General features: G+C 38.5%; 1 protein-coding gene across 2 annotated transcripts in view; it reads left to right on the top strand.

The window, feature by feature from the left end:
• LOC100818991 (DNA-directed RNA polymerase III subunit 2) overlaps positions 1-25,241 on the top strand; it is a 59,045-nt gene that overhangs the window by 18,307 nt on the left and 15,497 nt on the right. For both annotated transcript variants that reach the window (XR_003267692.2, XM_006583494.4), the window contains exons 14-33: positions 7,694-7,792; positions 8,589-8,648; positions 8,744-8,836; positions 9,394-9,501; positions 9,664-9,774; positions 10,011-10,127; positions 12,313-12,429; positions 12,532-12,612; positions 12,891-12,995; positions 13,070-13,150; positions 13,247-13,378; positions 13,478-13,522; positions 15,253-15,330; positions 15,398-15,537; positions 15,642-15,732; positions 17,173-17,300; positions 17,400-17,529; positions 17,613-17,743; positions 19,460-19,585; positions 19,666-19,721. Coding sequence is in view for 1 of the 2 variants with exons in the window: in XM_006583494.4 (XP_006583557.1) it covers positions 7,694-7,792; positions 8,589-8,648; positions 8,744-8,836; positions 9,394-9,501; positions 9,664-9,774; positions 10,011-10,127; positions 12,313-12,429; positions 12,532-12,612; positions 12,891-12,995; positions 13,070-13,150; positions 13,247-13,378; positions 13,478-13,522; positions 15,253-15,330; positions 15,398-15,537; positions 15,642-15,732; positions 17,173-17,300; positions 17,400-17,529; positions 17,613-17,743; positions 19,460-19,585; positions 19,666-19,721 (2,029 nt within the window). In the remaining variant the exon portion in view is untranslated. The remainder of the gene's footprint in view (positions 1-7,693; positions 7,793-8,588; positions 8,649-8,743; positions 8,837-9,393; positions 9,502-9,663; positions 9,775-10,010; positions 10,128-12,312; positions 12,430-12,531; positions 12,613-12,890; positions 12,996-13,069; positions 13,151-13,246; positions 13,379-13,477; positions 13,523-15,252; positions 15,331-15,397; positions 15,538-15,641; positions 15,733-17,172; positions 17,301-17,399; positions 17,530-17,612; positions 17,744-19,459; positions 19,586-19,665; positions 19,722-25,241) is intronic.

Below are 25,241 nucleotides of genomic sequence, written 5' to 3'. Positions count from 1 at the left end.
ACCTTCTGCTTCCCTACCAGGTAGCTGCTGTAAAGGCCCTTGTTCAGAGCTGTCCTCATCATACCATTCAAACCCTCAGCCACAATGTTAAAGAGTAACGGAGCTAAAGGGTCCCCTTGCCTCAAGCCCCTTGTTGGAGCAAATTCTTTTGAGGGACTGCCATTTATCAGAATGGAAATAGTAGCTGATTGGTTGCAAGCCTTAATCCATCTCCTCCATTTGAGGCAGAATCCCATTCGCTCCATCATATAGTCCAGAAAGGACCATGATACAGTGTCATAGGCCTTTGCAAAATCCACTTTAAACACCAGGGCTGGCTTGTTACTTCTTTTAGCTTCCTCCAAAACTTCATTAAGGATTAAAATTCCATGAAGGATGTGTCTATCCTTTATGAAAGCAGTTTGTCTCTCATCAATGAGGGCAGGCATCACTTTCCTTAACCTGTTAGCCAGTAATTTAGCTATGATCTTATACATACACCCAATGAGAGAAATGGGCCTGTAATCATCAAAGTACTGAGGATGATTTGATTTTGGAATTAAAGCCAAGAAGGATGCATTACTACCCTTAGGAAAGCTACCATTAACATGAAACTCATCCACAAACCTCCTGAAATCCGGTTTTAGGACCCCCCAGAACTCCTTAATGAAATTAAAATTGAAACCATTGGGCCCAGGGCATCTATCTCCACAACAGCTCCATACAGCCTCCTTAATTTCAGATTCTGAAAAAGGTGCAGACAATTCCTCCTTAGAGAGATTATCCTTAGTAGGGAGTTTATCCCAAAGCAGCCTCCAAGCAAAAGACAGAACCTTAGGGGAGACTTTAAGATCCCAAAGCTGATGAAAACCTGAATCTTGATCTTCAAAGAGCTGCTCTGCTTTAATAAGGTTATAGGCTGATTTAGTAGAGAAGATGCCATTAGGTTCAGCTCCCCACAGCTAGGTGTCTTTCAGGTTACCACGAATTCTGATAGCTGCAATAGTCTCTAGGAAAGTTGAAGCTACCCCCATCTCACTATCAAATAGATTGCGTCTCCAAGAGAAATTCCATTCCCACCCATGCTCAGAAAAGTACCCCATGTCTTCGACAGAGTGTAGTCTTTGAGAAGAAATTTGGTATAGTTCTGGAAATTGCTCTTTAAAAGGTACCCCGTCATCAGCCCAAGGGTCTTCCCAAAAAAGAGCTTGGTCTCCCCTACCCACCTTCCAAGAGAACTGCTTGGAGACATCCTCCATGACCGGATGCTGATTAACAATCCTTAAATCAGACCACCATTGAGAGAAGTATTTCTTTGATGGTCGCTGATCCAAACCTCTCCATCCATTATACTTAGAAAACAGGATCCTACTCCAAAGCTGGTCTGATTGGTGAAACATCAGCCATTTCCATTTAATTAGCAAAGCATTATTAAGTGCCTTAATATCTTTAATTCCCAAGCCTCCCTTAGCTCTAGGAGCACACACTTTACTCCAGGGTATCCATGCTATCTTTTTTCCTTCACAGCTGCCACCCCAAAGAAATTTCCTTTGAATTGCAGTTAACCTATTGATCATTGCTGTAGGGCCCTGAAAAAAGACAAATAGAACATAGGCAGTGCTGTTAAAACAGCATTTATTAGGGTAATTCTGCCAGCCATAGAGATGCTTCTCTGTTTCCATTTACTGAGTCTAGCCTCAAATTTTCTGATAATTGGTTCCCACACCACCACTCTTCTCGGATTGACTCCAATTGGAATCCCTAGATAGCAGAAAGGGAAACTGAGCATAGCACAGTTTAAGAAGGCAGTAGCAGAGGTGCACCAGTCCTCAGATTTCCCTATAGCTCCAAATTGACTTTTAGCAAAGTTGATGCGCAGACCAGAAACCATCTCGAAACATCTGAGCATGGTCTTCACAGTTTTGACATTGTCCATAGAGGCTTCTCCAAAAAAAATGGTGTCATCTGCATATTGGAGAATGTTGACAGACACTTTATTTTCTCCCACCAGAAAGCTTTGGAAGCAGTTTTTGCTAATTGCTTCCCTCATGAGACCTGTCAGCCCTTCAGCAACCACATCAAATAGAAGCGGGGCCAAAGGATCCCCTTGTCTCAAACCTCTTTGAGGCTTAAACTCAGGGGTTGGGCTACCAATCACAAGGATTGACACAGAAGTTGAGGTGATGCATCCCTTAATCCAGCTAATCCATTTCTTGTGAAAGCCCATTCTTCTCAACATATAGAAAAGGAAAGGCCATGACACAGAATCATAGGCCTTTTCAAAGTCTACTTTAAAGACCATACAAGGCCTGTTGGACCTCCTTGCCTCCTCCACTACCTCGTTAGCAACCAGAACCCCATGCAGTAGCTGTCTATCTTTTACAAAGGCTGACTGCCTTTCATCAATGAGGTGGGATAAGACCTTTCTCATCCTATTGGCTAGCAGTTTAGCTATGATTTTGTAGACACGACACCTATGAGGGAGATAGGTCTAAAGTCACTAACAGACTATGGGTCCATTAGCTTAGGGATGATTGCAATGAAAGAAGAATTACTGCCCTTGGGGAATGAGGCATTCACATAGAATTCTGAAATAAACCTTAAGAAATCAGGTTTTAACACCTTCCAAAAGTGTTTGATAAATCTGAAGTTAAACCCATCCGGACCCGGGCTTTTATCACTTCCACATTCCCACACAGCACATTTAATCTCTTCTTCATTAAAAGGCTGGACCAACATGTCCCTCTGGGTAGGAGACAAAACATTAAAGTGAACTCCATCCAAATTGGGTCTGTTTGGGTGAGGTTCACTGAATCTGTTCTGGAAGTGCTGCAGAACTTCAGCCTTGATCAATTCAGGATTTTCTACCCAAGTACCCTCCAACATCAAGCCCCTCAAGGTGTTTCTCCTCCTGCTGAAGTTGATGATTTTATGGAAATAGGAGCTGTTGTTATCCCCCTCCTTAATCCATTTACTTCTAGATTTCTGCCTGACAAAAGATTCCTGCAAGTTAGCTTTTTCCCATAACTCAGCTTGAATTTTCTTCAGCTGTAGGACTTGCTGGTCAGAAGGTTGATGAGACAGGGAATTCTCCAGCTCATTCATCTGCTGTTGAAGCTGATTAACCTTAAGACACAAGTCACCTACATTGTCTTTGCTCCAACTCTTCAGCCTTTGTTTGAGAATCTTTAGCTTACATTTTAAAGCAAATCCCCCCCACCCCAGAGACTGATTCTGAATCCAGCATTCCTTCACCACCTTGTGATAATCCTTGTTATTAAGCCAACCATCAAAAACCTTAAAAGGTTTTGGGTCCCAATCAATACTCTTAGATTTCATGATGATATGGCAATGATCAGAATAATTCCTTTCGAGGTTATGTTGAGAGCTGTCTGGCCATTTAGAAGTCCAGCCATCAAAGACTACAACTCTGTCCAGTTTGCTTTTGCATGACCCATTAGGCCTAACCCAAGTGAAGGGCTTACCCGCACTTGGAATATCCTCAACCTCCATAGCAACGAGCCAATCATTGAATTCAGATATAATATTAAGCTCTGATGCAATTAAAATCCCCAACTAGACACCAGCACAGGTCTTGGGATTGCAACTTCCTACTGTTCAATTCCTGCCATAGCTGCCTTTTACCCGCGATATCACAGGGAGCATAAATATTGACCACAACTATCCTTTGCATATTAGGAAGCCAAACCCCTCCCAGCATAATGAAACCCTTTTCAGAAACTCTAAGGTCAACCTGAAAATTACAATTATTCCAAACACATAGCAGTCCCCCAGTAGCATTCACAGCAGGCTGGCACTCCCAGGCAAGGTCAGAATCACCCCACAAAGCTTGGCAAGATGCCCTATCGAATAGCTCCCTCTTTGTCTCTTGCAGGCAGAGAAGATCAACCTTAAACCTACCCACTAGGTTCCTAATAGAGGCCCATTTGATACCTCTACCCATCCCTCTAATATTATAAGAGAGGATATTCATCAGCAGTTTTTCTATTACCCATCTTCATTGCTTCCTCCCTATTGCGGACTTCCATGTTGACAAAGTTTTGGACATGGATAAATTGATCTGTGGCAGCCTCAAGGCCTAGAGTTGTCCCGAGATTCCATTGCTGATGTGCTTCGTCCAACACATTTGAATTACACTGAGTTTTGCTTTATATACCCCTCCCTGGATCAAACTTGCTCTGTTGTGGGCCTTTGTCTTGAGTTGTAAGCATGGTTTCCACTCCACTATCTCCTTTAGATAACTGTGGCTCCTCTTCAACAGGTTCAAGAAGCTGGGCTTTAACTTTGGAAAACTTTTGTCTAACGTATACTTTGGGATGCATATCAGAGTTTACTTTAGCTATATGGACTATGGGTAGAAGTCCAGCCTTTTTGCTCTCAAGTTGCTCCCGAAATGGGCCCAAGCTGCTGGTTGGCCCAATGCAGCTTTGGTTCTGCGGGGGAAGCAAACTTGGAGGAAATTGAGTGTGCCTTATGTCTCCCGAAATTTCCCCATAAGTAACCTGAACCTCTAAACCTCTTGCATCGCGATTCAAATTAGTTCCTACAAAATCGTCTTCATGCTCCCGAGAAGCAGCTTTCTTGTTGACCAATACTACCCCTTTTGTGCAACAACTTCCCTCTGCCTTTTCTTCCCTTCTGGTTATAGGGTCAACCTTTGCTGATTTGGGGCTTTGTGGACTGTTGGGTATATCCTCTGGTCCGTCTATGCATGCATAATCAGGGTGGTTAATACCCAGCGGTGTGAGCTGGGGTGCGGTGACACTGCCGTGACCACTGGTTTTGTCGTCTGACTAGTGGTTCGAGCCTGGGATTGGCTTCCCCGACGTCAACTCCGGCGAAAAGGAGAAGCGCGAGTCACTGTCGTCATCTGCATCATCCTTCGGTTCGCCTTCCTCCGACGTTACCTCCTCCGACCAAGCGTCGGACAACGAGGGTCTTCTCGGGTTCGAACCGCCTTCACCCCCAACTTCCTCCACCATCCACACCTTATGCATGATGCCATCCACACAGACATTAACCTCCTTCCGAATCGCCGGCGGGAGGGGAGTTCGAATCAACAGACGAGCTCTGTCAAGACGTCGGCGATCTTCAGTGTCATCATTGGGTTCAATGACGTCGCCGACCATGGAGACAACGGTCTTAAGGTGCTTCAACTCCCACGCCTCTATCGGAAAGCCCCACACTTGGAGCCAAACAGTCCGATTTTTAGTCCGACATCCCGGTCTCCACTTCTCCAGGGAGTAGAAGAGAGTATTTCCGGTGGTGGTCTCCATCGTGATGATCTCCTGCACCTTTTCATCCGACAACCCAGTGAGGAGAATCATATCGTCTCCTAAAAATTTGGTGCATACGTTGTACCCTAACTCCCAAGCTATTCGATCCTCCATTCTCTCCACCGCCATAGCTTTCTTAAGCTTCCCAACCCAAGCTCCGTCGCACCAGTGCCTGCTACCATCTTGTGTTGTTATTGGGATGGTAGGTGTTAGGACCTCGCCTGTCATCTTGTCCCCTTGGAGGTCACCCTTGATCACCACTTTCGCGTAGGACCTCAATGCTGGTCTGCTAGGATCTTTTCGAGGTCTGCTTGATGCCTTACCGGACTCTCGAACGTCAATGGCTTTTTGTTGTAAAGTTGAGGTCCGAGATGACCTTGCGAACCTAGGTAAGTTGACGAACAACTTATGACCTTTGATGAAAATGCTATCCAACTTCACCTCCAATCTTTTAGCGTCTGTGACTCCTTTGAACCTCACAAAGCCGTATCTTCTACCTTCCCTGTTGCAGCATTTAGCAATGTACACCTCTCGCACTTCACCCCATAGTTTGAACGTTTTCCAAAGCATCTCTTCATTAGCTTCATCTGGGAAATGAGTGAAGTAGTAGGACGTTATGTCCTCCTTGTTCCTCCAGTTGATATGGTTCTGTGTAGTCTTGCCCCGTGTCGCGTGCTTCAGTGATTGTCTCCCATCTCCAGATATCCTCTTCAGTTTCCTTTTTTCCCTCCTTGTGACCACCTTAGTCCAGTTTCCTTCATCAGCGTGACTATAGTCTCGACCAGTGGCGTGGTATCCACCTCTATCTCCGATACTAGTATCAAATCTACTATACTCCACATGACTTTGTTTATGGAGTTGGTAATCTTTCGCGCGTCCTCCTTCTCTCCCCTTCCTATCCGCCTCTCTCTCCCTCTCCCCCTTTCTTCCTCTCTTCGTCTCCCTCTCACTAGAACTGTGTCTCCCTCTCTCTCTCATCATGAGAAGATTACCGTAGTCTTCCAGCTTGTTGTTGATACAAGATATCCTTGGTCCTTGGAGAACTTTGGTGAACAAATCTGCCAATTGATCATTTGATTTTATAAAGGAGGTACAAATTTCTCCACAAGCAATCTTCTCGTGAATAAAATGACAATCAATTTCTCTATTTTTGGTTCGCTCATTGAAGACTGGGTTGGAAGAAATATGAAGAGTTGCCTGATTATCATAGCTTAGTGTCATAGTTCCAATGTCACAAAACTTAAACTCTTTGATAATTTGTTTCAACCAAATTAGTTCACAAGTAGTTAGAGCAGTTTCTTGATACTCTGCTTAAGCATTTGACCTTGCAACCACATTTTGTTTCTTGCTCTTCCATGAGATAAGATTGCCACCAAATAAAAAGCAATATCTGGAGGCAGATCTCCTTTCACAAGGAGATCCAACCCTTTCTGCATTGATGTAGGCAACAATATTTTTGTGCCCTTTGCCTCTCTATTTTCATACACTAATTCTTTTCCAAGTGCTCCTAGTCCTTTAATAAATCTCAAAATTATGACAACATTGCAGTGATCAATGTGGAGAATTAAGAAATTTTCTCATCACACTTATAGCAAAAGAAATATTTGGTCTGGTAACAGTTACATAATTCAGCTTTTCTTTTCTACCAACCTTCAATATTTGCTTGGGTTTGAGACAAGTTCTCCTTGATTTGGAAAAAAACTTTACATTTGGGTCCTAGGGACTATCCTACTGGTTTACAATGTTGCATGCTAGTTTCTTTAAGAATATCAAGAAGATACTTTCTTTTGAGACATGATGATACCAGATTTTGATCCAGCAACAATCCCAAGAAAGTATCTCAAATCTTGATTGACCCATGTCTTTTGTTTCAAAGTGATGTATGACTTACACGCTCGGCTAAAGGCAGAAACTATTGGCGGTGTGTGAATGAGAGATAGGTAGTGTGATTTCAGGGGATGACTGATAATGAGTGACACCAAAAATGGAGTTTGTCAAACTTAAAAACTCAGATCGGTGATGGACAGTGGCCAGAAAACCGACTGATGGAAGCCAGATGGTGGCCTGAAAAACTAACTAGCAACTGTGAGTCTGTGACTTAGAGTGGGCTGAACCCGATTTTATACCAACTTAAGAGAAAGTACAAAAGAAATATGACGCAGAAATGATTGTGAATATGCTTGAGCTAATTGATGACTCTGCGGAATGTCATATTTATAAACACTGAGGTCTAATAAATTTTTAATTTAATTTACAATATGAATAATTAAGGTCAACTCTATTTCCTCAATGCACATTGAAACTACTCTACTTCTATTCAACGGGCATTATTCTGAATCTTTTCCAACATCAGTATACATGTAATTTGCCTTAGTTGTGTTTGGTTTGCTCTGAGTTGCTTCTTCTGTTATCAATAGGTGGATCAAGATAATTTTCGGCCAAAATGTATATATGTTGCTGTTATGATGAGACGCATAATGGATGCAATTTTAAATAAAGATGCAATGGATGACAAGGTACTATCTATTTCTCTCTTCCTTTCTTTCTTATTTTTTTATTAACAAATAATTTATTATTTATATATACAAGAAAAAGATACAAATTCAAGATGATAAGAAAGTCTCAAGAACTAATAAAAAAACTAAGATAAAGAAAAACATGCAACAAAACTCTGTTGATCTAACAAAGACACCCCCTGAAAAGATCATAAGCAGGATCCAATTTTCAATAAAGATGCAATGGATGACAGGGTAGCATCTATTTCTCTCATTCTTTCTTTTTTTGATAAACAAAGAATTTATTATTAATATAGAAGAAAACTATACAAATGCAAGATGATAAGAAATTCTCAAGGACTAACCAAATAATTAAGATAAAGAAAAACATGCAGCGGAGCTCTGTTGATCTTAGAAAGACACCCTCTTAAAAATCTGAGACTATATTGTTTTTCATGATTGAAACTGAAACTAATACAAGGTATATATTGAGCTGGAGAACACAATTACTCTGTACAAAAGAGGTCACAACAGAATCTTAACTATAAGTCTATAACTAACTCTATCTGATTGTAACTGGTAGTAAAAGAGAACCAACTAGCTTGTATATGATACAGTGTTGTGCACTGTATTCCAGTACACATAACAACATAACTTGATATCTCTAACATAGGTGTTTACACCATATGGCTTGCTATTAGCTTTCGATATTCACAATGAAGGAGAAGAGTTATTGATAATCTTTTAATTTTCTTTTGATTTTTACTTGAAGGAGAAGTGTTAGCATCATCTACTAAGTGCTTCTTTGAACTTGTAGGATTATGTGGGAAACAAGCGGTTGGAGTTATCTGGCCAGTTAATATCTTTGCTTTTTGAGGTACTATCATGTTTAATTTGACACGCACCTTGCCTTTGCAGATATCCTTTGTACATTTTTAATTGTATTAATTGATATTCTTCTTTCTGGCGTAGGATCTCTTTAAGTCAATGACAACTGAAGTTAAGAACTTGACAGACAAAATGTTAGAAAAGCCGGACAAGGCTAAGAATTTTGACATATGTACTGTAAGCACTCTTTAATATGTAGAATCAAGCATCATGTGAATGAAATTAAACATTCCTGAATCAAATTTAATCTTGCTAAAGCTGTCCTGAATCCTCTGGTTTGTCACATTAAAGAGTTGCTTTTATACAGTTTTCTTTCCATCTGATTTTTATCTTAATTTTTGGCTTGTTAGTCCAAGTAAATCTTGGCTATAATTTTGATTGTCAACCTATTACAATCTCTGTTTGGTGCATACATATTGTTATTTGAGACAAAAGAAGGAGCAATTTCTCATTGTTTTAACATATGAAGTTGACAAGCAGTTAACGTCAGAACAAGTGTGATTTTTTGGCTTGTTTCTGATCTTGACAGAGTGATGGTTTGTGGGGAATCTCAAAGTTGAAATGTAGCTGAAACTTTATTTATTAACGTGTTATCAATGTAAAATCTATAAATTGTGCTGCTTTTATCATTTTATCATGTTTGTTCACAATTGTTGTTTATTGCTTTGTTCTTTCAACCTGATCTTAGCATGCCTGATTTTCTATTTACTTTTTTTCTTTGGGAATGTTCATAGCTTCTTACTCGGACTCGGAGTATCATCACTCTAGGTCTGGAAAGGACTCTCTCCACTGGTAATTTTGAAATTAAAAGGTTCAGAATGGAAAGGAAAGGAATGACACAGGTTGTATTTTGTTTCCCTTTCAAATATCTCCTTCCTTTCTCTTGATACTTACTATGACAAAGTCACCTGCTCTTGCTCAGGTACCTAGGGACCCATGTACGGGGCCTGGAATTATCTAACACATACGACATATATCCTCTGATGAAGTTTCTCTTTTTACAGGTGTTACAAAGGTTATCATTTATTGGTGCTTTGGGTCACATGACAAGAGTTTCACCACAGTTTGAGAAGTCCAGGAAAGTAAGTGGACCTAGAGCTTTGCAGCCTAGCCAGGTGAGATGCAGTTCACTTTGTAGCTATTTTGATGGATCATTCTCATGTTTTATGAGTTTTGGATAGAAATGCTGGGATTTTTTTATCCTTGTAACTGACCTTGCTTGGTGGGAAAAGACTCTTGTTGTTGTATTCTTATTTTGCTTAGTTTTTCTTGTACTCTTTTTACTGGAACTTGTAAAATTTTATCTACTTATGAACTCATACCTTCTTTTCTGATCTCTTCCATTTGATAGTGGGGCATGCTTTGTCCTTGTGATACCCCTGAAGGTGAGTCTTGTGGACTAGTAAAGAACTTGGCTTTGATGACTCATGTTACCACTGATGAAGAGGAGAAGCCCTTGATTTCTCTGGTATGTTTTATGATATTGTAGGTTGATGAAATTTTCCTTTACTACTTATCATTGTGACTATTGTAAACTATTTATACAGGTAGTGGGATTTATGGCATCTTCAAAATTTCTGTTGAGGCTAAAATTCAATTTAATTATGACCACACATAGATCATTGATCTCTTGAGCAGTTGGTCATAAGGGCTTTGATACTAAATCGATAACTAATTTAATTGGAACTAAAAATATAAGTTGTTAAGAGAAGGCTGACAAAGAACAATCATTTGTTTTTGCCTAATTATTAGTGTAAAATGTTTGTATGCAAATATGACAGTTATTGATCCCTATTCCATAGCCAGCTTATCACCATTCATTATGTTCTTAGCAAAAATAGTTTAGATAGTTCATTGGTAAGCTGTAGCCTAGTTGGAGTCCCTATTCTTTAAATTAAAAGCTAACATAAGAAGGGAGGATTGGATATTATTTTAGAGTATTGTTTTACTCCAGTAGTCCGTGTAGTTGTTGTAATGTGTTTTTTAAATCCAGTTAGTTTGACAGCTGTACTCTGTAATCAGCTCTCAGTAGGTAGTTGGTTCTTTACTGTACAAACAAATCAGCTATAAATGGCTTGTTCTGCTTTAATAGTATATAGTAGATACAGCTGAGTCATTGCTGACTCAGCATAAGAGTTAGTTAGTTTATCTAACTGCTTCTGCAGTTAGAATGCTCTATATAAACCATTGTGTAATTCTGTTGTAACTGACTGATTCATTAATACAATAACAGATTTCATAACAGTTTTAGTTTTCTTCATTCTCTCTCACCTACATGATTTTCTTCATTCTCTTTAGTTTTTCTCTTATGGTATCAAGAGCCCTGTTCGATCCCTAGACCCAAGCTTCCATGGCTTCCGATCAAATTCCTCCTCCACCACTGATCAATGCTGAACCATTGTCTTCCTTTCCACCGCTCACATAGAATTGACGAGTAAGGTTAGGATCCATTTGTCCTCCATATTCCATACCACTGCTGCATTCAACTCATCTGAACATATTTCCGTGAAGTGATCTTCCTTACCCATCCCTCCAAGACTAACCTCAACCAAATATTTCCGCTTCATAGTTCTCACCATCTAATATCGGTTAGTTTGGAGGAAGTAGTAATGATCACAGTAATATGCCATTTAGAGCTGCCTTTACTGTTAGACATTATTATCCACCATCCAATCAGCGAGAAACAATTTTGACTCTAAAAACGCATTAGGTCACATTGTAACACCTCAGAATGGCACCAAACCACCACAGCCACAGAATCCACTAGGCTTTGTTAAGAACTTGAAATTGACCTACTTAGTCCCCAGAATGAAACCCACCTGCCAAACATGAGCGTTCAGGGTTGTGCCCCCCCCCCCCCCCCCCCCCCAAAAAAAAAAAAAAAAATTTTTTTTCCCTTTTCCCACCCCAAAAACAATTTCCACCCCCCCCCCCCCCCCCCCCCCCCTTTTAAAGCCCCCCCCCCCCCTCTACAGTCTTGGTTGGCCTCCTTTGGCAGTTTTTTAGGGTTGTGGAGAAAGGCTGCTGAAGATGGCACCAAACCCTACCTGGCTCTTGATACCATGTAGAGTAGAGAGAGAGAAAGATAAAGAGGTGTGTCAATAAACTATAATGGGATCCACTCCACTCCAATGTGTAGTGACTCTCATATTTATATTACTAGGTTATGTACATAAAGGCATGTGGGCCAAGCCCATATAAGTTTTTCAAAATCTATTTTCCAAAAAAAATATTAATAATATTCCAGTAATGCTGTCATTTAGAATGAAAAGATCACACTCAATTTTTGATAAAGAAAAGATTGTGAAAAAAAATTTTTATAAATGTACATACAACTAACTTCTAAAGCCCTTTATTATAATACTCTTAACATATCCTTATCCTATTCAGCTCAATTATTGGGCTTAAGCTGAAGATTCAGTATCCCACACCTCCCCTTGGTTTGGGAAATAGCTTGTCCTTTCCAATTTTTTTTTTCTCCCTTTTATCTGTAAAATTTTTTCTTATAAAAAATGGTTGAAATAGTCATTGTTGCTATTTCAATGTGTATTGTTTGATATAGATGTAAAATACAGGAGATTTCCATATAGTTCATTATTTGCTGTAGATGTATAGCATTTTATAGTGTTTCACTGTTTCTGTTTCTGTGACAGTGCGAGTCTTTGGGCGTTGAAGACATGAAAGATCTCTCTGCAGAGGAGCTTCATACACCAGATTCCTTTCTTGTCATTTTTAATGGTTTAATCCTTGGCAAGCATAGGAGGCCACTGGTATTTGTCTCTCTTTCATCAAATGTATAATTTGTAAAAAAAATATGCATTCATGATTGTTTTCTTATTTATTGTTAACCTTAACATTGTTTTTTATTCAAGCATTTTGCTACTGCAATTAGAAAGTTGCGGAGAGCTGGTAAAATTGGTGAGTTTGTGTCTGTCTATGTCAATGAAAAGCAGGTAAATAATTCTGTTCATGTTTTTTCCCCACCCCCTTTGTTTCTGTTATTTTCCTGTTTTATGCTTCAATTATTTTGTTTGTGGTTGATAAGTTTTTGTTTAGTTCAAGAGAATACTATTTGGTTCTAGTGTATTCTTTTACTTTTTTAGGAGGTATTTGTTTGCTCTAAATCATAATATTTATTATTTCCATTTAGTTATTGTACTTCAACTACTATTTGAATGTTGCAAATGTGTGAATGGATGCTGGTCTTAATGGAAAAAAAACATGTCTACAGCATTGTGTCTACTTAGCTTCTGATGGTGGTAGAGTTTGCCGTCCCCTGGTCATTGCTGACAAGGGAATATCAAGAATCAAACAGCATCATATGAAAGAGTTAATGGTAAGTGTATCATATACTTTCATCCTGGAAACAAAGAAAGTAGCTTGTGAAAATTCAATTTTATACCTTTTCAGGATGGAGTACGCACGTTTGATGATTTTTTACGAGATGGCTTGCTTGAGTATCTTGATGTTAATGAAGAAAACAACGCTTTGGTTTGTTCTGATCTAATTACATTTAGCTTCTTTCATCTATGAAATCTTATCTTATTTGTGACAACTGATAATCTTAGTTGCCTTTTTTCTCTATAGATTGCTTTATATGAAGGAGATGCCACATCAGAAACTACTCATATTGAGATTGAGCCTTTTACCATCTTGGGAGTTATTGCAGGGTTAATTCCATATCCTCATCATAATCAGTCACCTAGAAACACGTATCAGGTTCCCCCCTCTATGTATAACTACCTGAGATATGACACTTCTATGAATAAAGTGAGTTCCTCTTCCAACCTGAAATTACTATTGTTTTGCTCACTGTAGTGTGCAATGGGTAAGCAAGCTATGGGAAATATAGCATTTAACCAGGTAAGTAAAGTTTTCTTGGTTATATGACTTGAGTTCAACAATTGCATGATGTTTTAGACTCCATGAAATTATATTCCCATTTTTTAAAATCACCAAGTATAAATTTTTGTTTTGAATGGATCAATTTTCACTAATTTCACCGTAATGCATGCATGGAGTTAGACCTAAATTCACATTCTAAGAATCTAAGATGATATTAGAGCATATCCAATAATCATTCAAAGGGCCACCCACCATGTTATCTACACACCAAGCCCAAAAGTGTTGGGTGTGAGGGGATGTATTAGGAAAAACCCAAGTCTCACATCGGCTAAAGATAAAGCCAAGTTAAATTATATAAGTGAGGGACAATCCTCACCCCTTGAGCTAGCTTTTGGGGTTGAGTTAACCCTAAACTCACATTCTAAGAATATAAGATGGTATCAAAGCATATCCAAGAATCGTTCAAAGGGTCACCCACCATGTTATCCACGTACCAAACCCAAGAAGTGTTGGGCGTGAGGGGGTGTATTGGGAAAAACCCAAGTCCCACATCGGCTAAAGATAAAGTCAAGTTAGAGTATATAAGTGAGGGGCAACCCTCACCCCTTGAGCTAGCTTTTGGGGTTGAGTTAGGTCTAAACTCACATTCTAACAATCGAAGACATGGAGAATATTGCCTTTAATATATGCCTATATATCACATGTGTATAAATCATATATTTTCCCTTGTATTTTATGTTTGTTGAAGAGTGACTATTTCAGATCTCTATAAGTTTTAATCACAGGCTCTTTTAGGAAGGATATACAGTAAGAATTATGATTGAGTTACTTTTGGATTCTGAACTTGATTGTTATCATGTAACTATATATCCAAAAGCTGAAGCTATCAAATTAAAATTCCAGAAATGGATTTTATCTTACTTTTCTATATAATCCATATAAAAAACTATTTGTTCCAGGCTTACAAATACTGCATGTCCTCATGTTGGTGCCTGAGGTAACTACAGGATCTGAGTACTTGAGAAAATTGTAGAAATGAAGTCTTAGATATTTTTTATAGTTTTAAAAGGGCGAGCCTTTTCGCAACAGTAAAGTTGCTGTCTTGTGATAAAGGTAAGGCTGTGTACATCTACCCTTCCCTGACTCCTCTTGATGGGAGCCTTGTACATTGAGTAGCCCTTTTCTATTATTTGATTATTTGAAACTGTTCAGAGGCACTAAATTATACACTCAAAGAAACATAATTACTTTCCTAAAATAATAACAGCTGTACACCACTGTACAATTGACATAAGCTAATGGTACCCAACTGTAAGAACTGTAGGCAAACTAACTTCATAACAGTATAGTAACTCCCAGACCAATATCAATAGTAGAGAGCTGCAGTGATCCAGGGATTACTCTAATACACCCCCTCAAACTCTGGAGGTGTTGATCAAAGAGAACTAAAAAAAAGAGTTTCTCATGAAGTTCTCCAAATTGTAGTGAAGATAGAGCTTTTGTGAAGATGTTAGCCCATTGGTCCATAGCATGGACATGGCTGATTTAGAGACTTTTATAGCACCTTTTCTCTGCCGAAAATAAGTCTAGTTTCAAATGTTTTGTTTCTGTGGCTTGGTACTGTTTCTTCTGTTTGCATATCGTTTGTTGAGTAACTATATTGCTTCACTCAACCTTTTTAGTAGAGCAGGGTAAAGAAAATTTCATACTGAGTACATAATTGATGAACTTATTTGGTCTTGTTGTAGCTGCGCCGGATGGACAGCTTGCTTTACCTACTAGTTTATCCTCAACGACCTTTGCTTACAACAAAGACAATTGAGCTGGTTAGTATAATTTTGTTGTTTAATTTCTTGATGATTGAAGGGCTTTGGTTAATCTATTTCATTTTAGGTTGGATATGATAAGCTTGGAGCCGGTCAAAATGCCACGGTAGCTGTAATGAGCTATAGTGGTTATGATATAGAAGATGCCATTGTCATGAACAAGGCATCTCTTGATCGTGGGTTTGGTCGTTGTATAGTTATGAAAAAGTATGCAATTTTATTTGGTGATTTTATGCTTTTGGTTGCTGCATATTTTATTGTCTAAGCTTTTTAAGGTAGCATTTCTGGTCTTGATCTTCCCTGCTGTATAGGTATAATGCCATCATTCAGAAGCACTCGAATGACACGTCAGACCGAATACTTAGGCCTAATAGAACTGCAGACACTGCAGGACGTATGCAGGTAATGTCTTCATAGTTCATAGAAATTAATTATTAATTCATTTTACTATAGTTATTTGCTTAAGATTTAGGTTTACTTTATCTTATAACCTGTTGGTTAAAGTGACATTAGGTATTGAACTCTGTAAAGTGACACTTTACTAATGGTGTGTTTGGTATAGTAGAAATGGAGGGGGAGAGGAAGGAAGAGAGAGTGACAGTGAGAAAATTGAGTTGTTTGGTAGAATAGAAGTGGAGTGATTTTTTCTTTTTTTAAAAAGCAGTGGATCCCACCAAAAAATATTTCTGCGCATAGAAGAGAAGAATTGCACGGAAATGTGTCCAGCTGTGTCGATTAACAAATTGTTCGTTCCTTATTCAACATTATTAGAAAAGCTAAAGATTATATACAAAAGCAGTGGGTCCCGGTGAAGTTTTTCTATTATCCCCTCCAGTTTCTTTTATAATAATAACAATAATAACAATAAAATAAATAATAAGAATCTATGAAAATAAAAAATAATAATAATAATAATAATAAAATGTATTTTTACTCAATATTAATTTCTCTCTCTTTTCCAATTTTTACCTAACAAATTCTTAGGATGTGGGTTATGGGCCTAACTCAATCCCCTACAACTTGTAAGGTGGGGATTGCTCTCTCCACTTATATACACTATTTTGGCCATCTCACTAGTTGATGTGGGACTAAACCACTAAACCACTGCCCTCAAGGTTGCACTTCAGGCAACCCCCAAAGAGGCCACAACTAAGACGGGCTAAGGGGTGTCCACAATTAAGGTGGCTTTCCCAACACAAACATCTTTAATTCAAATATTTTCCTTCTATTACAGTCTATTACTCTTCAACCAAACAACCTCTATTTCCACCCTATTTCTCACCTATTTATCTTCTTTTTCTTTTCTCACCTATTCACTTCCATCTCTCCCTTGCTTTCCTCACAACCAAACAAGGGGTAACTGTTCTTCTAAAAGTAAATTTTATAAATTTAATTGTTAAATTTAAAGTTTTATAAAGTATGTCAAGTTTACAAAATTGCATACAATTTAAAGATCGATGTCTTATTACATCACTTTACTTTAACATACAATATGCTGTTTAAAACATAAGTAAATAGCTCCTATTGAACTATTGAATTGCATATCTACAGATGTCTCAATTATGTAAATTTTTTTATACATGATCTGTGAAATATTTGGGAAAAAGGTGATTTCATTCCATGAATCAATTGGGTACATTAATTAGGATCCTTAAAAAAAGGAAAGAAAATTAAATTCTATCCCAATACTAGAGAGAAATCTGCAAGGCTATAATTAGCGGGATAAATTTCTACAATTAATCCCTAAAATACAGATTTACCATATTTGAGATGACGGTATTGTTGCTCTAGGGGAAATAAAATTGTTTCTTATGCCATTGGATGTTTTCTTGCTTCCTGTAGATACTTGATGATGATGGTATTGCTGCTCCAGGGGAAATTCTTAGGCCATATGACATCTATATCAATAAACAATCACCGATTGATACACGTACTCCAAAAACAGGATCTGCAGCAAATTTGCCCGATAGGTTTGTATTTTTTTTTTTTAAATTTTGGTTCAAATGTAGGAAGGTTATTGTTGAATATATGCTGGTTCACATTTTTTCTAATGTTTTTCTTTTAAACAGTGCATATCGGTCCAATGCACAATCATTCAAGGGTAATGGAGGAGAAGTAGTTGATAGGGTGGTTCTATGCTCTGATAAGGATAATAACATGTGTATCAAATTTCTAATTCGTCACACTCGTAGGCCTGAGGTAAAGTCTTTTTGGTTTATTATGAGTTAGTGCTATTGGTTTGAAGCAGTGTATTAATTTCTAGTCTGAATTTGTTGCATAAGCTTGGTGATAAGTTTAGCAGCAGGCATGGGCAAAAAGGTGTTTGTGGAACTATTGTCCCGCAAGAAGACTTTCCATTTTCTGAGAAAGGCATTTGTCCTGATCTGATTATGAATCCTCATGGTTTCCCAAGGTAATATAACTCATTTACGTGTCATATGTCCTCATGATATAGGTGGGGAACCTATCTATCCAGGGAACCTCTTTACTTTAGTTAAATAACTAAAACAATTTATTTATGATAACTTTAGTTAAATAACAAAAACAATTTATTTGTGATAATTTTGGATTCTTCTCTGTTCCCTCAATGACATGATTCTAACCCAAAGTTCTAAGGCTACTCCATAGCTGGATAGATAGGAAAAGTTTGCATTTGTGGAAGAATTGGAAAATTGGAAAGTGAATATTATTTATAATAAGTCAATGGTGCAACAGTTGCTGGCAAATAAAATGTGTACAGTCATAACTGTACCAATTGCAAGGAATTAGGGAAACAACAACAACAATGCCTTATCCCACTAGGTGGGGTCGGCTACATGGATCAACTTCCGCCATAATGTTCTATCAAGTACCATACTTCTATCCAAATCATTAAGTTCGAGATCCTTCTTGATAACCTCTCTTATAGTCTTTTTGGGTCTTCCTCTGCCTCGAATTGTTTGCCTTCTCTCCATCTGGTCTACTCTCCTCACTACAGAGTCTACCGGTCTTCTCTCTACATGCCCAAACCACCTAAGTCTATTTTCCACCATCTTCTCTACAATAGGCGCTACTCCAACTCTCTCTCTAATAGCTCCGTTTCTAATTTTATCCTGTCGAGTCTTACCACACATCCACCGCAACATCCTCATCTCCGCTACACCTACTTTAATCTCATGTTGGCTCTTGACCGCCCAACATTCTGTTCCGTACAAAATCGCCGGTCTTACCGCAGTCCGATAAAACTTTCCCTTTAGCTTGATCGGTACCTTTGCATCACATAACACCCCCGATGCTTTTCTCCATTTCATCCATCCTGCTTGAATGCGATGATTCACATCCCCTTCAATTTCTCCATCATCCTGTATTACAGACCCAAGATATTTAAACCGTGTGACTTGAGGGATAATATGGTCTCCTATTTTCACCTCTGAGTTAGATACCCTCCTACTTTTGTTGAACTTACATTCCATATACTCCGATTTGCTTCTGCTTAGGCGAAAGCCATGTGTTTCTAGAGCTCGTCTCCAAGTTTCCAACCTCTCATTCAACTCCTCCCTCGACTCTCCAAGGAGGACTATGTCATCTGCAAAAAGCATGCATCTCGGCGCTATCTCTTGGATTTGTTTCGTGAGGACATCCAGAATTAAGGTAAAAAGGTAGGGGCTAAGGGTTGACCCTTGATGCAAACCAATTGTGATGGGAAAATCGTCTGACTCTCCACCCTGTGTCCTAACACTAGTCGATACCCTATCATACATAGGGAAACAAATCTGTGCAAAATAAAAGGAAACAAATTGTCAGCTAATTATGCAACACAACAGTTAATATATTTTGAGGCCACAAATTTCTTATAAGAAAATAATAAACTCAAATTGCTGTGAATAACCAATCAGATCTGAATTCTGGACTTAAAAATTATTGTTATCTTCCATCATATAAATAAAATTGTGACCTTTATGGAATGCAAGGCTGTTGTCGGAATACTTGTCTAGATTTGATAGCCTATAGAACAGGTCAGACTATTAGTCAACTAAAGCTATGATTTCTTTCATATGCCTATTGCCTACAAGCAATTTTATTTTTAAATGAATAAATATATAATATAACAAGTTTCTATATGGGAACATATTTTTGTTAATGGTATCAGTCGAATGACTGTTGGAAAGATGATAGAGCTTCTTGGAGGGAAAGCAGGGGTTTCATGTGGTAGGTTTCATTATGGCAGTGCTTTTGGGGAGAGAAGTGGTCATGCTGACAAGGTTGAAACCATAAGGTATCTTGATTGTCTTTTGTATGACATTCATTCCATGATTTATCCATATTTGTATTTAAATAGTTTTCATGCTCTTGCAGTGAAACTCTTGTGAGTAAAGGCTTCAACTACAGTGGGAAAGATTTCATTTATTCAGGTTTTTATTTTCTTTTAGTTATCATTTTAGGTTGTGGAGACTTTGTAAAATTCTTTGAAATCGAGAAGTTCATGTTACTATTGGGAACTGTATGTAATATATGGCCAAATGTTTGGTTAGGCCCGTCAAGGTATATTTTATATAAGAAGTTGAATGTACAATGATTATAGTTGAGACTAATATTTGATAATAATACTTGAGTGTCACACACTCACATGCATTTGAAGTATATTTAGATATTAAGAGTTAAAATACAAGCTGTTTCTCTATGACAGATGACTATAGTAGGTATAGAAGACACAATATACAATAATATAAAAAACTACATATAATCTAACATTCCCCCTCTAGCTGGAGCATTTGTATGCTCCAAGCTTGGAGCATATGAACTGGATCCGAGGTCCTCTCAAAGATTTGGTCAAAATATCTGCAAGCTGATCATTGGAGCTGACAAATTCAGTACTAATCTCATTGGGCAACAGTTTTTCCCTAACAAAGTGGCAGTCAATCTCTATATGTTTGATTTTTTCATTTAATACTGAATTGGAAGCAATGTGAAGAGCTGCCTAGTTGTGACAACACAACTTCATTTGTTTAACTTCGCAAAACTTCAACTCTTGAAGAGGTTGTTTGGTCCAAACTAACTCACAAATGGTTGTGGCCATAGCTCTATATTATGCTTCTGCATTAGACCGAGCAATAGTGTTTTGTTTCTTGCTCTTCCAAGAGATAATATTGCCTCCAATGGATACACGACATCCAGTAGTGGACCTTCTGTCTATGGGGCATCCAGCCCAATCAACATCACAATACCTAGAGATTTGGGTATTTCCTTTGTCCTCATATAACAATCCTTGTCCTAGAGCCTTTTTAATGTACCCGAGAATGGAAATCACAGCCTTCTAGTGATCAACAAGAGGAGCCTGCATGAATTGACTAACCACACCAACAACAAAAGAGATGTTAGGTCTTGTAATTGTAAGATAAGTAAGCTTTCCAAACAGTTTTCTATACCTTTCTGGATCTGAGTATGGCTCACCTTGGTCTGCCATTAACTTTTGATTCGGATCCATAGGACTATCAACGGGTCTACAAGTAGTCATGCCTGTTTTTTCTAAAATATCAAGAGCATACTTTCTTTGGGAGACTACAATGCCTTCATTAGATTGTGCTACATCAATTGCCAAGGAAGTATTTAAGACTCCCAAGGTCTTTGGTCTGAAAATGCCTGGACAAGAACTCTTTCGGTTGAGAAAACTTAGCACTATCATTTCCTATGATAACTATGTCATCCACATAGACAGCAAGATAGACACATTTCCCAAAAGGTGTATGGCAATAAAAAACTGAATGATCTGCCTCACTTCGTTTCAGCCCAAAACTCTGAACATGACTGAATTTACCAAACCAGGGTCGTGGAGATTGTTTGAGCCAATAGAGGGACTGGCATAACTTACAAACCAAACTAGATTCTCCCTGAGCAACAAACCCAGGAGGTTGCTCCATGTAAATCTCCTCATCTAGCTCACCTTGAAGGAATGCATTTTTAATATCTACCTGATGTAGGGACCAATGAGGCAATGACCAATAACAGCCATGGCAAAGAAGAGCCAAATAGTAGTGATTTCGGCCACCGGAGAAAAAGTATCACCATAGTCAAGACCATATATTTGGGTGTAACCTTTAGCCACTAATCAGGCCTTAAGACAATCAACTTCACCATTAGGGACAACTTTAATGGCATATACTCATCTACAACCAACCACCTTCTTCCTAAGAGGAAGAAGAGGAACTAACTCCTAAGTACCATTGTGCTCAAGTTCAACAATCATGGCATGTCGTCATCTAGGATGATCAAGTGCTTCATGAACATTTTTGGGAATAGCAAGAGAAGATAAAGAGGAAACAAAAGAGAAATGTGAAGAAGCTAAACAATGATAACTCTGATAAATAGGATGAGGATTTCAAGTAGATTGAATACCTTTCCTAAGAACAATGGGCCAGCGTGAGTCATCATCATGAGGAGCTGATGATGAACACGACGGATCTGTCATAAGGGAGGCCAATGGAGAAGGACATAAACCCGAAGACTCTTGTAATGTTGGACTAGTTCCTTGTGTCTTGTGTTGGGATATCATAGGAGGTGGTGAAGATAACATGACTGGACTATTGGTTGGAGGGTGAGACTGATTTTCCTCTTGGTTGGAGTTCTCATAGACAGGGGATATCATTGGGCTGAAAGTTGAGATAGGTAGGACCTGTTGTGTTGAGTTGATATCTTGCTGGGAAGATGAGAAGAAAGGAGTTTCTTCAAAGAAGGTAACATCAACAAACATATAGTACCTTCTAGTTTCTAGAGAATAACGCCGATACCATTTCTGAAGACACAAGAGTACCTAAGAAAAACACATTTGATTGCCCTTGTAGAGTGCTTGTCAAGACCCGTGGAAACATAATGGACAAAACAAGTGCAACCAAAGATACGAGGAGGAACATGAAATAAGACTTCACTTGGATAGATAATGGAAATAGGAATTTTATTATCAAGTGTTGAAGAGGGCATTCTATTTATTAGAAAACAAGCAGTGAGAACAACATCACCCCAATGGTGAATAGGGACATTCACATTAAACAATAAGGTGTGTGCTGTCTCAACCAAATGTCTATTCTTCCTTTCTAATATTTCATTTGTTGTGGTTTATGAGGACAAGTGGATTGATGTAAGATGTCCTGTGAGGATAAAAAGGAAGAAAGAGTAGAAGAAAAATATTCTTTAGCATTGTCACTTAAAAGAATTTGAATGACTTTGCCAAACTGATTCTTGATTTCATTGAAGAAAGATATAAAATTAGGCAAAAGTTCAGATCAATCTGTCATCAAATATATCCAAGTACAACGAGAGTATTCATCGATGAATGTAACGAAATATCTAAACCCAAAAGATGTAATACGACTAGGATCCCAAATGTCTGAATGAATGATAGAAAAATGGATGTTACATCTTGGTTCAGTTTGTTTTGGAAAGGAAGACCTAGTATGTTTACCTAATTGACATGGTTCACACTCTAACACTTGTAATTACTAAGACTAAGAACCGTTTGCTTTAACTTTGACAAAGAAAAATATTCTTTAGCATTGTCACTTCAAAGAATTTGAATGACTTTGTCAAACCGATTCTTGATTTCATTGAAGAAAGATATAAAATTAGGCAAAAGTTCAGATCAATCTGTCATCAAATATATCCAAGTACAACGAGAGTATTCATCGATGAATGTAATGAAATATCTAAACCCAAAAGATGTAATACGACTAGGATCCCAAATGTCTGAATGAATGATAGAAAAATGGATGTTACATCTTGGTTCAGTTTGTTTTGGAAAGGAAGACCTAGTATGTTTACCTAATTGACATGGTTCACACTCTAACACTTGTGATTACTAAGACTAAGAACCGTTTGCTTTAACTTTGACAAATTCAGACGACCTAAGCGATCATGAAGAAGTTTAGGAGATGGAGCAGCAACACGGGACATAGAAGAACTTGCTTCCAGATAGTAGAGTCCTCTTGACTCACATCTTACTCCAATTGTACGACTCGTGCCATGTTCCTGTATGATAAAGGAATCATCACAGAATGTTACAAAACAATTTAGAGACTTGGTTAATTGACCTAGAGAAATTAAAAGGTCAATTAGGAACAAAAAGGACAGATTTTAAGATTAAGGAAGGAGATAGAGATGTGACCAACTCCTTTAGAAGCCACCTTGGATCCATTTGCTAAGGTTATAGGATGAGCAAACTTTTGGGAAGACATGGCGGTAAATAAAGATGTGCATTACTAGAAATATGATCAGAAGCACATGAGTCAATCACCCATGGACCTTGAATGTCCATAGATTGAGAAATGCCAGCAATTGGACTACTAGCGGTTAAATGAGGTTGAGCTTGTCTACTGGCTTTTAACCTTAGATATTCCTTATACTCTTCATCAGAGAATTTAGGTTCAACTCTCTTGAATTTGGATGCTGTCTTGTTAGGGAAACCAAATAAATTGAAGCATGTTTTCCAGGTATGCCCTGTTCTCTTGCAAAATGTGCATTCAGTATGGTCTCCTCTACTCATTGTGTACAAATGATCTATCCAAACAGCAGCAGGAGGACAAGATGATGACTGAACCAGGACGAAAGAGGACAAGCGTGTTGCCTAACATATCCAAACACCAACAAGAGGACTTGAAAACGATGAACTAATGACTGAACCAGGACTGGAAGAGGCTGACGAACCTAACCATGGCATTGTGCCTGAGTTCCAGTGACCAGAGATCGGCGCATGTACAGCACACGTGTGGCGGAGACATAGATAAAGGTAGCACTTGAGAGCGCGCGGTGAAGTTTCGGACCTCAAAACCTTCTGAGTTGGGTTGCGCTTGGTGAGGGACACCAAATCCAGTGATCACTGGAAAATATGATGGCAGCTGGAGGTGGTGGACAGCGGCAGTGACAACGACGACGACGACGACGGTCGCCGGATAGCAGCGGACACAGCCAGAGCAGGACCAACCCGCTCTGATACCAAGTTGAGACTAATATTTGATAATAATACTCGAGTGTCTCACACAGAGCTGAAGTATAAGAGTTAAAATACAAGCTATCTCTCTATGAAAGATGACTACATCAGGTATAGAAGACACAATATACAATAATATAAAAATTACATATAATCTAACAATTATGAATTGGACTTTTGGCATTGCTTGTGGTGAGAGTTTGAAATTGCACATAAAATATGAACAATTTATTTCTTAGAGCAATATACTTCACAGTTACTTATGATAAGTAAATTGACAATGTTTTATAGATTTTGACAAGAATAAGGACGGGAGGTCTTTATTCTAGTACATACTTTATGTGGTTATTTGGTGTGTATTCCTGGAGGGAAATGCCATTGTTCTCAAGGATACCTCTTTACTGCTAGATCTGTCACCTATTGCTTGTTTCAGTTCTCTTGTTTTGCATTGACAAATAGATACTTAAGTTATATACAAGCACCTTAGAGAGAGAGTGAAACACCTTAGAGAGAGAGTGAAACACTTCAGAGAGAGAGAGGGAGAGAGAGAGATACACCTAAGAGAAAGAGTGGCTGAGGGAGGGAGAGCACGTGAAATAGAGAGACAGAGAGTTATCCTGAGAGAACGAGAGTTTGCGAGAGATCGATCAGGCGACAACAGAAGAATATGCAGACGTAACAGGGAGAGGGGGAGAGACAGAGATAGGAGGAAAGAGGAACATTCCTCATGTCGTCGGAGCAATTCCAGAAAGTTGCGGTATGAAGAAACAAATGGAAGCTCGAAGGGGGGGAACCAGGAACACAATCGACATTACGAGGAATGCTGGAACAAGAACGTGAATGACGACAGACTTGGTACAAAGGAAGAATGGACAAAGGTGATCAGTAGGAGGAAAGCAAAGACAGTAAAGAAGATTATTCCAGAGAACAGAACAACCCATAATCTTTCGTCCAA

The sequence above is a fragment of the Glycine max genome, chromosome 7 (genome assembly GCF_000004515.6).
Source record: "Glycine max cultivar Williams 82 chromosome 7, Glycine_max_v4.0, whole genome shotgun sequence".
In the NCBI taxonomy this organism is placed as follows: Eukaryota; Viridiplantae; Streptophyta; class Magnoliopsida; order Fabales; family Fabaceae; genus Glycine; species Glycine max.
Note: the sequence above shows the minus strand (reverse complement) of the source record. Positions and strands in the feature narration are given on the sequence as shown.